The 16,604-nt window shown below is 38.4% G+C and overlaps 1 protein-coding gene across 1 annotated transcript in view; it reads left to right on the top strand.

The window, feature by feature from the left end:
• GALNTL6 (polypeptide N-acetylgalactosaminyltransferase like 6) overlaps nt 1-16,604 on the top strand; it is a gene marked incomplete at its 5' end in the record, with an annotated part of 488,304 nt that overhangs the window by 461,072 nt on the left and 10,628 nt on the right. The window contains 2 exons of the mRNA XM_080614349.1: nt 7,917-8,138; nt 15,352-15,468. Of these exons, the coding sequence (XP_080470475.1) occupies nt 7,917-8,138; nt 15,352-15,468 (339 nt within the window). The remainder of the gene's footprint in view (nt 1-7,916; nt 8,139-15,351; nt 15,469-16,604) is intronic.

The following is a 16,604-nucleotide window of genomic DNA, read 5'->3' as shown; positions in this document are numbered from 1 at the left end:
ATAATGTTTGGGATTTTCTTAAAGGAGCCCACGAACACTTTTTTTTTTCAGCTTCTAGGCAAGTTAAAGAGCCAAGCAGAATCAGTTAGGTAATGGCTATGTTTTGTCATGACATGACCGGGGTGCAAACCAATAGATGTGGTGTGCTGTTAAGTACTGCTGGCATTTTCCCAGTCACTCTGTAACACAAAAGACTGTAGCGCAAGGTCAGTTGTGATTCAGAAGTCACAGTAAGCAGCTGGAACATCATCTGAGAATAAGTAAATTATTCAAGAGTAAAGCAAGAATCACCTTCTTGCAACAGCACAGCTATAATGTAATAATTATGATGATTATACAATACAGCTTTTAAGTTTCCATTATTTTTCATTTAACAGATTTATAAATTCATTATTAAAATTAATTAAACCAGGACCTCAAACAGAGCACTTCGAAAAAAGAAAAAAGAAAATCTTTGCATTTAATGTCTTCTAATTCGTGAATACAAGAAAGTCAAAGTAATTTTTTAAAATTTTTTTTTTATATTTTCTCCAATCTGAATAGAAGTTTTGCTTTTGAGATAATAAATGCAACAGGACAGGCAGCTTAGCGATCCAAAAGGAATACAAAGAAGATGGAGAGCTACATGTTTCTGGACAATAACATCAAAGTGGTGGTATCTGCTTTACAGGATTCATTCAATAGGCTAGCACTGGAACCCAAGTTACATGGCTAAAGAAATCTATTTGGAATCAAACCCCTGAACTCTCTTGAGGCCCAGCTGCAGAGGTTGGCTGTGGTCTATATGTGCCTCCAGAATATGAGTCTGTCAAAAAAGCACAGCAGTAGCCAACAAATCTATGAAGATGCTGTTACACTGTCACTCTGCTTTTTGCAGCTCCCCTGCAGCCAGCCTGCAGAGACACATGGCTGAAAGCTGTGGGCAGGCAGCATCCTTCCAGGGACTGTGCCAGTCCCTGCCCTCCCAGCCCTGCAGGTTGGCCTCAAGTGAGCCAGTGAGCCTTTAGTGAGTGGGCTGGGGTTTTTGCGTTATTTCACTTTTTTCCAAAGTGTACACTGTTGGGGTTTGTTTGTTTGTTTGTGGTTTTTTAGCAGTGGAGATGAAAACCTTTATAGAAAGAATGAAATCCTGGCTGTTTGCAGATTACATCTGTGGAATTTCAGTTCTGGGTATTTGCACGCTACAGGCTGAGAATAACTAGTCTCTTGCTTCTCTGCCAGCTGTGCTAATTCTTACAGGATTTATTTAAACACACCACCAGCTTTGTCACCTAGTTAGCATACTCTCTTCCATGGAGAAGCATTCCCTTTATGCCTGCAGACATCTCTTTATTTGATCTGGGGGTTGTTTTTTGAACACGAAAATAGTCTATTGCTGGAATGAAACCCAGTTTAGTTTTAAACAAAGTTAAGTGTAAAGGACCAAAATACAATGCCCAAGAGGGGGAAAGATTGACAAACACTAGTACTGTCTAAATTAAAAGGGAGTTAGGCAAGAAGGGGAAAGGGATGAAAATCCCCATTTAGACTTAACTGATGTGGGCAGCTTAGATATTGAGACCTGAACGTTACAAAGCGGTAACTGGTGTCCAGGAAATGTTGTATTGTGCTTTCACTGCAGAAATACAATGAAATGATAAATGGCTTTGTTCCAACACTGATGGTAGGACCTTTGCATGAAATTGAGGGTACCATTTTTCTCCATGTGAGTGCTCCAGAGTTTTGTACCCTGCTGCCTCCGTCATACTAATCTATACTTGTCAGATGGGTTCCTCCAGTCATACTTTGTTCTCCTCCTCCATGGTGATTGATTGTGACATTATGCTACCCGTATTCCAGAGAAACATAAAGTATAGTTGTCTTGGCTGGATGGGTCTCTATGCGCTTTTTAAGTACATTTTATGTAAAATAATAGTCTATTCTGTTCCTTCCAGCCAGATGAAATTCTTCTGCTTCCAGAAGTAAGCGGGACACCCATTTTCAGGTAGCAACACTGTACGTTACAAAATAAACAATAAGAAAAATAGATTAGGAAGATTATGTAGATGAGGTGAATGTAACCCCACTGGAATTTTACTAGGAAGGAAAAGAGAGTAATATGTCAGTTGTTGCAGAGACTGTTGTGTTATTTTTGGCAAATAAACATTTATATCCTCTCTGTTTTACAACTGAAATACAGTCAGGCTTCAGACGTGCTGTGGTGATTCATATTTGATTGGTATAATTGAAAGTGATTTTTGATGTTCTGGCTGATGAGAGAAATTACTATTATAACAGAAAAGACTACACCAGCTGGTGACATCCAGCTTCCTGGAGGATGTTCAGATTAAATGTTCTGACAACAGGAACTTGTTACAGGATCCAAACGTTCCTGTAATAGTTTAATATTGACAAAAGTAAAGTCTGTGGATTGTGGTCAGTGTTAGTTTCATGTAAACAGTGAGACAGGCACAAAAGCAGAAAAAAAAGGTTATGCAGGTGAAAGACAAGTTGTGCAGGTGAAAATAAACCAATAATACAACCATTGTACAGCTTTAGTGCCACAAGATAACAAAAATCTACTTTAGAACATCTGGAAAAACTGAAAACAGGAATTACTGCTGTATCTGGAATGTCAGTTGGAAAAGACACAGCTGGAGGATGGAGCTGTTCAGGCTTGCAATGCAGAACAGAGTCTCTCTCTTGCTGTCATTGCAAGCCAGCATACCAGTAACAGTTATGAAATGTGGAACTACCTTCTCATATTAGAGACCTATCTAGTTAAACCTTGTTTAGAGGGAATATTTATGAATCTGTCCTTTTACATGTCCCTGCCTCATTCCACTTTTCCATTCTCATGGCCAGCATCTACTTTCTTCTCACTGCATTTATTTGAGTAATATCATGTCTCTTGAAAATGACATATGATCTTACACACTTAAAAAGAAGGGACAGTCATTTGATCAGAGAGATGTATCTTCCCTGCTCACTGAAGAAAGTGAAAGGAACAAAATGGTCCATGAAAAATGTCCTTTTTTCAAGTGAAGAAGTCCACATTTATCTCTCTCTCTCTCCAGTCAAGTTGATTTAAAGTCTTTTACTGAGGTCCAGTGTGCTGGTTTTAGCTGGAGTAGAGTTAATTTTCTTCACAGTAGCTTGTGTGAGGTTATGTTTTGGATTCGTGCTGGAAACAGTACTGATAATACTGGTAATTTGCTGAAAAACAAATGTTTTCATTATTGCTCAGCACTGCTTGCACAGAGTCAAGGCCTTTTCTGCTTCTCACCCCACTCCACCAGTGAGGAGACTGCAGATGCATAAGAAATTGGGAGAGGACACAGCTAGGGCAGCTGATCCTAATTGACCAGAGGATGTTCCATACCACATGGTGTCATGCTCAGCATATAAAGCTGGAGGAAGAAGGAAAGGGGGGATGTTTTGGGTGATGGCTTTTGTCTTCCCAAGTAACCGTTACACACGATGGACCCCTGCTGTCCTGAAGGTGGCTGAACCCCTGCCTGCCCATGGGAAGCAGTGAACAAATTCCTTGGTTCGCTTTACTTACACGCATGGCTTTTGCATTACCTGTTAAGCTGACGTTGTCTCAACCCATGAGTCTTCTCACTTTTACCCTTCAATTCTTTCCCCCATTGAACCGCAGGTGAGGTAAGTGGGAGAGGACCACATGGTGCTTAATTGCCAGCTGATGTTAAACCATGACATCCAGGTATCAGTGACATTGTAACTTACTGTCTTGTAGACTATTGCCAAGTGAAAATACAAAACAAAATCACAGTCTTCAATGTGTGAGTTCATGCCAACTTAAAGAATACTTGTCTAAATAGAAGTCCAACAATAAAGGATTTACTGGAGAGTAAAATTGTAACACAAAGTGGCACAAAACTTAATTATATCTAGAATACGTGCATAGGCAAGTGATGGCAGCTGATGAGTCAGTGTTAGTGTGCTTGCCATCCCTCTTGTACGCATCTCACAGCTTTTTGATGACAACTCTCACACCTTGACATATAGAAATATGCATCTACTGAAATACTATTGAGCTTTATTCAGTCTTGTACAGAAATTTTTCACTGAAAATAAAAGAGAGAGAACAAATTGTCATTGGTCTGTCACGGATAGGTCCTGAGAAAAATCTCAGATACTCTTGTAGAGTCCCTGTGATTTCCTTACATTGTGTGTCAATCGTGTAACTGATTAATATTGAATTGATCTTCATTTAATTGCTCCTATTTATTTTTTTTTTCCTTTATTTCTATTTAAAGACCAGGGTAGGCAATCTGGACATCTGTAACCTTGCAATGAATTTGACAACCAAGCTAAGCTACAGCAGTTTTCAGCTGTAAAAATGTTTCATTTTTCCTTTCCATATGTATATATATGAGGTGTTCAGACTGAATCTAGGCAAGCGTGATCAACCACAAAGATATCTCAAAACTAATTCTTCGTATTAATGAAGATATTTGATGCAATTTGAGAAACCGGTATTTAAAGGAGTTTTCTTTTGAAGATTACATGCAAACAGAAATCAAGAAGATTCTAATCTAACTCTTTATTTTGTTCTAAATTCATTGTAGATTAGATTTACTGGGAAGCTGAGGGGTACTTAAATGATGCTATAAAACATTCACAAAATGCCACCTAATCTGGTAGTCTCTTAAACTCCTTTGACCTGTGTGTTCTGCGGCACTATACACACACACAGAATATTGTCCTAACAAAGTCAAACTGCTTAGCACCTGTTTTGCAGCTAGAGTCTGTCAAGATTTGGTAGCTATTCGTAACCATTCCCACTTCTGGGGCTTAATATGCTGACATGCTCAGATTGTGTCTAGCCTCACCTAAGGCTCAGGTATGGAGGAGGTGCCCGTCCTTCTTTCTCCAGCATGTCAGACATTCACCAAACTTGTGGGAAACGCAGCCCTGGGAGACTCATAAGGAACTTGAATTCAGATCCTTACCTTACAGTAAGTCACTTGATCAGTAGGCCTTGAAGTATTCAGAGATCGGCACTCTCATTTTGGTTGTGGTCCTCTGCCTTTCTGTTGTGATGAGTAAAAGACAAGCAGTTCACTGACATTTGGAGAGAAGAATTATTTTTCTAGGAGGTTCTTCACATTGGGTGACTTTTCATGCTGTTAGACAGCAACACAACAGGGATCTTACAGCGTACAAGAGCTCATTCATTTCATCTTGGACAGCCTGTATTTTTACTCCAGGAACATGCTAGATTAGCATGTTCTAAATGGGAATGTAAATGATGTTTGCCTTTATTGTGCAAGGTTGCACCAGCCTAGCTTTTGGGACAGCAGCTCTTCCTGACTATGTTCAGTTCAAGTATGGGGATTAACTGCAATTTGAAGTTTTACTACTAGTCTGTACATGTTTGTGTTAAAAGGAAGTGTGATTACAGGACTTGTATAGCGAGAATAAGAAACCCATGCTAACTGAAGTCAACAAACATCTTTAAAACTAAAGTGTTTGGATGCTACGTACTTGCTTCCTGGTAACTGGTAATTTCAGAAACAGCTTCCCACCAGTCCAGGACAGAGAGTTCCTTACAGTCATGTTCATAAATAGTATGGAGATTTAGAGCTGGGAAATCAAGAGTTTGTATTTTTAAAAGGGAACCTATTGAAATTCAAAGGGTTGCCTCATAAGGGTTCAGTTTATGGCAGCAATGTGTAAAAATGCTAAGGATAATATATAGGTTCATTGCAGGATCTGGCAAGTTCTGGGAAGATTTTTAGTGTACCATGGAGAAAATGGTCTTTGAAGAACTGGAAAACAGTTTTAAATAGATTTGTCTAAAGTGTCTTACCTTATAGTTGGGGAATGGTAGGAAAAACTGATTTGTATTTTTTTTAATGTAATTTTTGATGGGTTTACACCCACACACACACAAAATGATAAAGGAATTGTTGGGAAACAAAGAAGTTTTGACTGGTGAATAAGAATTTTGAGCTAATGACCAGGTATGGTATCAAGATTTCTGTTGGACTCCTCTTCTATTCAGTTATAATAATATAAAGCAGAAAGCAGTTCTTTTAGTTCAGCCAAATAACTAAAAAGAACACTCCAGCAGAGCCTACTGTTGGTATTCATGGAGTAAGTTGCTGCTAGAGTTACTCTAAATTTTTCTTTCCTAAGAGAATGTTTTTACTATATTTTCACTGTATAGTTGTTTTCATAGTATGTTTTACAGTATGCTTTTTAAATATAAAAATACCACTGTCAGATAAATTACAATGAAAGTCAACTTTATGTGGAGCACGAGCCATTTTTGAATAAGGCTATAAATGTTAATTCTTACACTGCTTTAATTTTACTGGCTCTATCCCTGCAGGTTTTAGCATATTTGATCCGAGAATGAAATCACAGAGAAACTTATCTTGAGGTGTCAGCTAGAAGTACTTCACTTGTTCTGTATCTTGCTGTCTTTGTATTCAGACAAGCCTTATTAGTTCAGAGACATTTAATTTGCATGGATTAATAAAATTCAGGAAAGGAATTTTCAAATGAATCTCGAAAGCAAATCAGAGTAGGAATCAGGCTTACTTAGATGCAGAGAATGTTCTAAGAAGAAACATTGCCTTATGTTGATGATAATCAGATGTATATTGTCCTCCAGCTTATTACAGAGTGAATTTCAGCATTTTGCAGTTAGTGTTCTATAAAAAGAATATTACAAAACTTGATTATCTTGTTTTTACAAACAAAGCAATAACAACACCCTGGTTTCTCAGTATCATTCATTGAGATCTTGCTCTGTTGGTGGGATAAGAGGTTATTGGGCAGCTGTGGAAATGCAGAATAGACTAAGCTTGTACTCTACTACAACATCTGCATATGAATTTGTGTGGATTGAGTTGCAAGAGGAATTTTAAAAGCAAAAAGAATACAGAAAAAAATGCCTTCAGCCTTTTCATACTCTATGATGTTAAATAACAATAAAATGTATCTCTTTAGTCTCATCTACTCAGGATTTTTCCTTATGTCTTTTTTTTATTATTATTTTATTTTATAATTTGTGACAGCTAATTTAAATAATTGTTATTTGAATAAGTTCTTATGCAACAAAACAGGTAATTCTCTTTCCTGTAAAATGCAATCAGAAATAAACTTTGTGGGTCATAAGCCAGAACTGGGTTTCATGGAACAGAAATAGTCTTACATATGTCTACAGGATGACTGTAGAAAACTACATGTTGCCATACCTATTCCATGAGCTGCTTCGCTTCAGGTCAGCTCCACTTCAGGGTTATGTGCTATGCTTTTGCACGTACTTATTATCACACCAACACAGTGAAGCTTCCAGTCCCAAGGTAGTGCAAAACCAGCTGTGAGATGGGGCACAGCAAGCTCCTGGCTGCTTGCCCCCATACATATGCATGTAAGACCTGACCTTAAAGCTTAGGTAGGGATTGCTAGCTGATTAAGCAGTATGATGACAGCTGAAGGTTCAGATGCCTTTCAAATGCAAAGTTCAATAAATCAGGAGTAATTTGAACCATTCAAGCACATTAGGAGGTTCTGAGCTAACAGATAAAAGAGCATGGGTACCAATGTGAGCAGCTGAAAGAAAACTTCTGTTCAACATCCATCATTAATCAAAAACCTATGTGAAAATGCATAAAAAATGTGAAGGAAAATAATTTGTTCAACAGGCAGAAGACCATATCATATAGTGTCAGCAGGAAAGCAATGTACTTAATACTCTATAGTATTTGCTCAACACTGTAATGAAGATAACATACATTTACCAGTATTTTTCCATGTTTTCAGACTGAGAAATTAGACCAAATAAGCTTTAAAGTTGTGTGGGCTACTGAATTTCCTTTTTTTTTATTCTCACCATTAGACACAGCATTCACTCAAACCAGAAAGAAATTAATTATTGCTTTTTTTCTACTGCACAGAACCTGAAGCGTGTGGCAGAGACATGGATGGATGAGTTCGCAGAGTACATTTATCAGCGACGGCCTGAGTATAGACATCTCTCAACTGGTGATATCTCTGCCCAGAAGGAACTTCGCAAGCATCTGAAATGTAAAGATTTCAAGTGGTTCATGGCTGCAGTGGCTTGGGATGTCCCCAAATATTACCCTCCTGTGGAGCCTCCACCTGCTGCCTGGGGAGAGGTAAGGAATACACAAATTGGATCAAATTTAAGTAAGTCTAACATTTTACATTGCAGGAAATTAAAATTATGAAACCAGATTTAGTTCCTATGATGAATAGTGGTATTAAGGGAGTTCACAGTGGTTGGGACTAGCCATTAAAATGAGAAAACATCATGTCTTAGCACTATGCTGTCCCTTTTATAATTTATTACAATTTTGTGTGTACAATTTTGTGCTGTAAGATGCATTGACAATGAACACACAAATGTGCGAAAGAATATGTAGCACTCATTATTGCATGTCACAAGATGATTTTAGATGCTGAGAATCACCTTAGTAAAAAGGAGCTCTGAAGTCAACACTATTTTTTACATATCCACTTACATACCTCCTCCTGTTCTTACTAGGACAATTGTATGTAGGGGGAGTTAGGTTTGCTCTGTTTTGCTCACATGTGCAAGTGTGACAATCAAAGTCTGAATTCTTTTCTTTTAAAAGAAAAGAATTTTGGTTTTGCTCAGCTTTTCATCTGCATTCTATATGTACTGTCATGACTGAGTACCAGTAGCAGACAAATGCAATTTCTCCTTTGGGGGATGAGGGAGGAGGGGAGACCACCAAACAGAAGCCAGAATCTGAGCATCACTCCAGAGTAGGGGCAAGCAAACAGTCTGATGGAACTCTCCACCTGTGATCAAAGATGTTCAGCATTCAGTCCTCTCTGAAGAGGAAAGCTGTAGCACATCTTGCTTTGACAGTTTGCTTTGTGTAGGGGAAGTGAAAACACAAATAGTGCAGGGACAGAAAATTACTTCCATTGCTCTGCTGAAATTTGCAGTAGCCTTTTACCCCGAGGAGCTACTGTGCATTCACTCCATGGAAAGGTGGCAATGCAGAGGGGTTTTGCCTCTCAATTCATTAAGGTTTATAAAGAAGGCTTTGCTTTTTCAGTGTATTGGGCTACTTTTTAAAAAATCATAGGAATATCTGTACTGTGAATTCTGGCCTTCGCTGATTTTGCTGGAGGTGTTCTTGGGACTAAAGTCGAAACTTTGACCAAAACATTTGGTAAGACCCCTCACACCTGTGCGTATCCACAGTAGTCAAGGCTGGACCGTGCAGGGGGTTTCTAAACAGGTGCCTCTACTTTTCTCCAGAATTTCTTTTTTAAAAAGCAGATTACTTCATTCCAAATTTAATAATAGCTTTCTGCAGTAGTAGCAGTCCTTAAGTCCTCTTTGTAAGCTACAAATTACCGATGTTCAAAGGAAATTTGGTTTATTTGTGTCTTACTCTTTGCTACTTTTTGTCAATAATGAATTCCTTTGCTGTTAAAGGTTTGTTTTGGTTTTTTTTTTACCTTTTACCTTTGCTGCTCTCCACACTTTATGAGATTAATGTATACCAAGAGGTATGGATTTTATCAGTAGAAGTCAGGCTGGATCAGGTGCTGCAACCGCTACTATGATCTTTCTTCACTATTATCTTCCACATCTGTACACATGTGTCCTTGGATGACTGTGATCATGAGATGTGTAATTTCTCTAGCCAGCTGAGCAATCCTTAACCAGAGGGTCTAAGTAGAATAGATTGTGATTCAGGTATTCATTCTTTTTTACAGCAATATTAATACACTCTTTGCATAGAAGCAAGACTTTGACAAAGAAAGTAAGAAATCTTAGCAGTAGAATCAAATCTGTACCTTAAAAGTACTTACTGATCTTTTAGGAAGGAAGTGCAGACCAAAGGCTTTCTTTTCTCCTCTAAAATGTACTTTCTCTTAAACAATGAGAAGTTTCAGCCTTACTACTCTATTTTTTCCTAAGACTGTTATATTCCTGTGAAGTTTTAATTAATTTGTTGGCACTTGCAAGATACTTGAAAAAACTTGAAGGTCAATGGCTGTCATAATTAGAAGCTGAAAGAGGAAAACAGACTGTGTGTTACTACTTTGTAAGAATCAAGCAGTTCCAGAAACCTTGCTGATTATACACACCAGAAGTCTGTGCCAAGACTGACTAGCATTTAGTACCCTCTCTGCTTCCACTTGGAAAGACTTTATGTCTGCTTGTCTATGCCAGTCTGAGAAAGAATAAACAATGAGCTACTCAGACGATTTTTGGCTCTGGTATTTTGATACCTAGCTAGTAAAAGCATGTGGTGGGAAAGCAGACATGTCATAAACAGCCTCTGTACAACTCTTTTTTTGCAAATGCATTTATTTAAAATGTGACCCTCTACATTTCTTGACCAAGTCTGTTCATGATGGAAAAGAAGGAAATTTGAAAAACAAAATGCATTCTTCTTCACTATGCTTGTCATGGCCTTATCTCTTCTGCATGTTTCTGCCTTTTGTCCTTTGTGGCTGGCAGTGTGTATGTTCCCTTAATACCCTGTTCTGCCTTGTAACATCTCAAATACGTGTAGTAAAGCAATGTAACAGCAAATCCAGGCAGAATAAGATTAGTGAGACTGTCAGTTCTGTGTCTGGGTGAGATAACTGTACTCTTTCCTCTCCCACCATGGAAAAAAAGAAAGTTTTCAATTAGGTTTTGTTCTTACCCTTCTGAATATGTTGGGAAGCATGCTACATGTTGAAAAACAATAATACCCATCCCATTCTCTTTCTAAAACAGAATAATTTATTTGTAATGTGTATTTGAAATCCTGTTGAAGGAAGTTAAAACAATAGGTTCATTAGGTGAGATTTGGACACCCAATGTTTTCTTAGGAAGTACTCATGAATCTGCAAGCTGTGATCCAGCATGAATATACTGTGCGGATATCACAGCTTCCAACAATATCTTTGAAAACACATTTTACAGTAAATCAATCATATAATGTCAGCCGTTGTAATTTATTATAGACTGCTATAAAAAAAATGTTTTATTCAGTCAAAAGGGAAATATTTAGACTTGGTTTCATTTGCTGTTACATGAATTTGTTATTCAATGACTTAATACACAGCAAGTTTTCAGTCGCTGCATTATTGCTGAGCTGTAGGACCTGAAAATACTCCTTTCTCAGTCCCAAACTTGTGGATTTTACAGAAGTGTTTTACAGCACTGGCATGAAAACATCACCCATGAAGTTAAGTCAAGCAGCACATTTGAAAAAGGATTAAAGCTTAAGAACACACTAACTTCTCTTTTGATAACTTCCTTTTTTTAAAGTGTCGTACTCGTACTCTTAATGAGTCAATCTGAGCCCACCAAGTGTCACACGTCTTTTGTACAAAAGTGATATAGTCAGGTATTCCCCATCCTGTGCAAAGCAAGTGCTGCACACAGCTGGGCTGTTCAAATTCTTTCATGGGGATCAATGTCGTGCTGAATAACAGAGTCCCCTGTTTCTTCAGTGAGGTCTTTGGTAGCACCTGGCTTCTTTTAACTTTGACTTTTCCTTTTTATGGCTCACACAAAGGATAAATACTTTTAAAATTACTATGTATCAGTTGACAGGAAAGGTGGCTCATTTTTCCATATTTGATCTGTAGACACTCATGGCCCTAGGCTTATCTGAGAATGTAAGCTAAAACTGGCTGTAAGTGCTGCTCAAATGAAAAAAGCAATATAAGTGGACATTGCTAATGTCTTTGAAGAGCTACAGCCACTTTCTTATTTGAGCCATTAAGTCAGATGTATGGAAAGCATTATATAAACTGATAGCACCAGGGTGTCTCTCTTGTTGCTGTACTGGAGCACCCTAAGGATAGTCCCAACACCATCTCCATGTTCATCATTCTAACAGATGACCATATTAAACATAAATTTGGGTTTAGATTTCTATGGTTTCCCACTTTTTGCTTTTGGCACAGACAGTTTTGTGCTGTGATGAGCATGCAGCCTAGCTCCTTCCCCATCACAGCACCAGCAAGCTAAACTACTCTCAAGGTCTGGCCTACTCTGGAGAAAAGTCTTTTTAACATGGGCTGGCTAACTTAGAGCATGCAAGCTGTAGTTTTAATGTAAGTTCACTGCTTTTTTTGTAAAACCCAAGATTACTGTATCTAGGCTTACCCACTATCTTCCCCTTATGGCTTTCTACCTCATTTACAGCACAGGAGTCAGATACTACACCAGCAGAAATCCCACCCAGGTGACTCATCTTTGTTTCACAAGCATCAGTGGAGCACTAAGAAGCCTGTATGTACATCCTTGCTCAGACACCTCCAGTGTAAAACAGGGAGAAAACAGACCCCTTAGAGTTTGTATTCTCTGTGTTCTCAAACCTTATCCACTCTCCATAAGGACCACAGGACCCATAGTCTTAGTATCTCTCCCAACACGTGTTAGGACGGCATTTCAAGAACTAAATATGCCTAATGACTCACATGTAGTGTCCCATGCTTTTCTCAGAATGTCTTTAACTCTGAAACAGCCTTTAAGATCACCGCTAACCATCCTTGTTAGTCCACACAGACTCCTTGAGAGCCTGCTTTTCCCCTATAGCTATCTGTGTGTACAAATGATAGCATAAGGTTGAGCAAATAAGCTTTCTATGTAGCAACTCAATGCCCTTCCTGCATGGGCGATAAAATCTGCCTCCTGTTCATACCCAGTCCCTGCAATTTCCCAAATGCAAGTGTTGGAAATACGAGTGTATTACGATCACTGGCTATTTCTTTTCTAGTTGTAACTCATCACCTCAGAAATTTAAAATCCATTGTGTTGTGTGACTGAAGACAAGGCAGTTCAAATGCATATTGATGTATAAATGAGAAAGAAACTCTATCCTTACTCTGCTTCTGCTTTCCTTCTTTTGTCCATAAAAGCATCTTAGGGGATTTGCAGGCTGTGTGGTACTGGTGCTCGGCAGAATATTCCCTATGGCTCTCGCAGCAGCATCATGGCTCAGTTCAATTTCTAGCAACTGCCAAGGCCACACAGAAAATGCCAGAGAACAAAAGCACAGACTTGACTGAAATGCCTGTATTGCAAAAAGAAAATGAAAAACAAACCATGACCCCCCTGCAGTGGAAAGGAAGGATAAAACAAAAAAAAGGATGAGCTAACATGTAAGCTGCAACAGACCAGAGGAAGAACTAATGCAAGGAAACCTTCCAGGAGCAGAGAGAAGATGAGAGGAAATAAAGAACAGGGAAGACAAATTCCAGCAGCGAAGGAACTAAATGTAGCGTCAGCTCAGACCTTTTCCAGAAATGTGTTGGACACATTTGCTGCATAGCCCAAATGACTGAGAATGGGATGGAGTTATGCTAATCAAGACAAAATTAGGAAAGCCCTTTAATCCAATAAGCATTCATTGGATGTGGAGTATATTCACTGTCATTTTATAGTTCTGAATCACATAAATATACCCCAACTATTAATGGCAATTGTTAGCAGCTCCATTTTAATTAGCTCTCATGTTCTAAGAACAGAACTTATGTATCATTTAATTTTGTATTAAGCCAGAAATCTTTATTTATGCAAATTTAAGTGCACTGAGAAATGATCGAACACGCTCAAAAAAATTATACTTGAAGTAGGTATTTCACATAAAACTTTAAGAATATAAAATTTAAATCTGTTCCCCTGATTAATCTTTCCAGTCTCTCTTGCTGGATGATATGAAAATGAAGGCAGGGTTGTTGAGAACTAATTATTTTTCATCCTTCTTTTTTCAGTTAACGTGATTCTTTGTACTATGGAGCTGCTCAGTGCTGTTTCTGCATCTGGTGGTGTGTATGAAATGCTAGTGGCTTACCTCACCTATAGCAATTTTTACTCTATTAAAAACAAGCAAAATTACCCTAGAGCTTGACTTGTCTGAGTTTTAGAAGAATACTACTCTGAGATCTGGTGAAGGCTGAGAGGTTCTTGGAGCCAGTCACTCAAACAAATGCTCCCCCGTTATTTGCCCTGTCTGCTCTTTTCTAAGCTAAACAAATGCAGCTCCTAAAAACTTTCCTGAAAGTGACTTTTTTACATCTTTTCCACTTCGTGTTACTTTCCCATCTGTCAAACTGTTTCTTAGATCATGGTGAACAGACTCGATTCCAGTCCTCCAGAATCAGAAAATGAGCAGAGTAGCTCTCTCATGTGTCGTGCAAGCAAGAGAATTGCCCCTCCTTGCAATGTTTTGTGTTTTGAGAAGTTTTCCATCTTTTGGATGTGTATGAAGTATGCAGTTGCAATGTTTACATTTGTCTAAAATAATATAGCAACAACAGTAACTTCTAAAGTATTTTCCATGGAAAAATACACGTCAAGTCAATCTCCATTCAGCATTTAGCTCTTCTTTTTTTTTTTAATTAAGGATCAAAGTAGTGGCTAGGGTATCAAAATATGCACCTGCTTTCCATACATTATACATAAAGTATCTGTGTATGTTTCAGTGCGTGTATGTGCACTTTGATTACTCAGTTTCGGTGTATCTCATTGACAGGCTAAGTATTTTAAGAAATCCTGTTAGTTCTGAAGGTGTCTGAAGGAATTTTAAATAGCCCAGCTAAGGTACTTAAGGAGAAATGTGCAGGTATTTGCAAAATAAATTAGGATCTCACTTCTGGCGGCAGTGGGCAACCTACCCCTTTTCAACCCAGTCTTTCAAAAAATACACGTGGCAGCAATGATACATAACTGTTACGACTGATGGTCACAGATTAATTATGACACAGTTGCTTCTATCTCAAAAACGAGATTTTCCTTTTAAGAACAAGTTACACTGCAGAGTGTTTGCAGAAGGCATGCGGACAGCACAAGGAACCTCCATGGGTAAGCATACTTTCAGCACAGATTTGCTGTATACTTTTTTGATTTTATGGACTTAGGGCACTAGTGTGTGACCTTATCTACAACAGTGTTACTGTGTCAGAGAACATGGATTGGAATTGGGTGTGCCTGGTTCCTTAAGAAATGCAGCTCCAAAGCCTGTGAGGAGCTCATAACAGGAATAATTTCCTGTTAATACATTTGGTCTCTCTTGCTCTGGTAGGAGCAGTCAGACCAAGCTTTCAACTTCTCAGACTTTTTTCTCTTAGTTTCTTTGCATGAAAATATTTCATACAGACCTACCTTTCATTTGTCAAACAGAAACTTTGCTGCTTCTAAACCTGCTCCCCAAAAAAATAGTTCAATGAAGGACATGGCTCTCTACTCTGCAAAAAAACAATTCCCACCAGTTTTTTTGTAATGGTGAGTCTGAAATCCTTCAGAGGTAGACTTAATGTTGGAAGCCCTATTCCGCAACCTGGTGTGATGTGGAATGTTGCTGCTTGTATTTGCAGATACGAAACGTGGCAGCCAATCTCTGTGTGGACAGTAAACATGGAGCCACAGGGACTGAGCTGAGACTGGACAACTGTGTGAAGGATGGCTCAGAACGAACATGGTCACATGAACAGGTATTTTAACAGCAGAAAGAAAAGCAGTGTAAAACTGTTGCTTCTCCAGTTTCTAAGCATTTCTTTGAGGGCTTTTCCTTATCCTAAGGAAAAAGAATGCAGGGTGTGGAAATAATCTGTGAATTATTGTTGATCTTAATGGCTTTTACAAACCACTCTTTATCATAACCTCAGAAACTCCAGCCTCCACCTGGTCTGTGTATTAGTCTTAATTTCCAAAATGCCCAAATTGCTTTTTGGTGCCCCATTCTCCCTCACTGTGTCATGAAAACATTTTGATTTGGGTTGTTACCTGAAAGTATTTTAAATATAGTACCTGGACTTGTAAAGCTCTAGTGGTAGACTGCTTTTATGCTTTCATCTCAGTAAGTTCTGTAAGTGGTTATATTTTAAATGAATATGAGAACAAAGCAAGATAAATGGGTAAAAGCTAGAAAGAAAGCATTTCAGAAAGACAGGGAATGATAAAGTTTCAAAAAAAAAAAAAAAAAGCTTTTATCTAGGTAAAAATATATTAGCTCTCAGGAGAGTGGAGGAAAAGAGCTCTGATTTGTACTCATTGTGAGTGCCATAGGAAAGGGGTCATGACCCAAAGGCTATGGGTTTGGCCAACCTGAGCAAAGAGAATCCACATGAAAAGTACAACCTAACCATTTATTAGCAATTTTAGTGAGCATACCTTTCACAGGAGAAGGTCCCAGATTAGAAAAAATTCCCAGTGCTTAGGAGAAAAATTGACCTGGCAGTCACACATGGCACTTTGTAAAATCTTAAAAAGCTCAGGAGGGGGGACTTCTAAGGGGTGTTTGAAGTGCTGAGGTCAAGAAATCCTTCTCTGAGGATACTCAGAAATGCAGTGGGAGAGGTGCAAGTGCATGAAATGGAGAAGCTGAAGGATGATTGCAGCTTAGGGAAGTGCCAACATGGGAAAAAGAAAGTTACTGAAAGAAGACTTCTTTACATAGCTACCAAAGATCTAGCACAGTAATAGGATGCCAAGACTAGATAAATATAATCCTGTTTGTTTATGAAAGACAGCCAGTAATTCAAGCAATTAATTGAAAGAAGTTGTATGGTCCAGACTTGTTCATCACAGTGCTTTCTGGCTTAAAAATCTACAAACCTGAAGAGCTCCA

The sequence above is a fragment of the Psittacula echo genome (assembly GCF_963264785.1).
Source record: "Psittacula echo genome assembly, chromosome: 1".
NCBI classification, from domain to species: domain Eukaryota; kingdom Metazoa; phylum Chordata; class Aves; order Psittaciformes; family Psittacidae; genus Psittacula; species Psittacula echo.
Note: the sequence above shows the minus strand (reverse complement) of the source record. Positions and strands in the feature narration are given on the sequence as shown.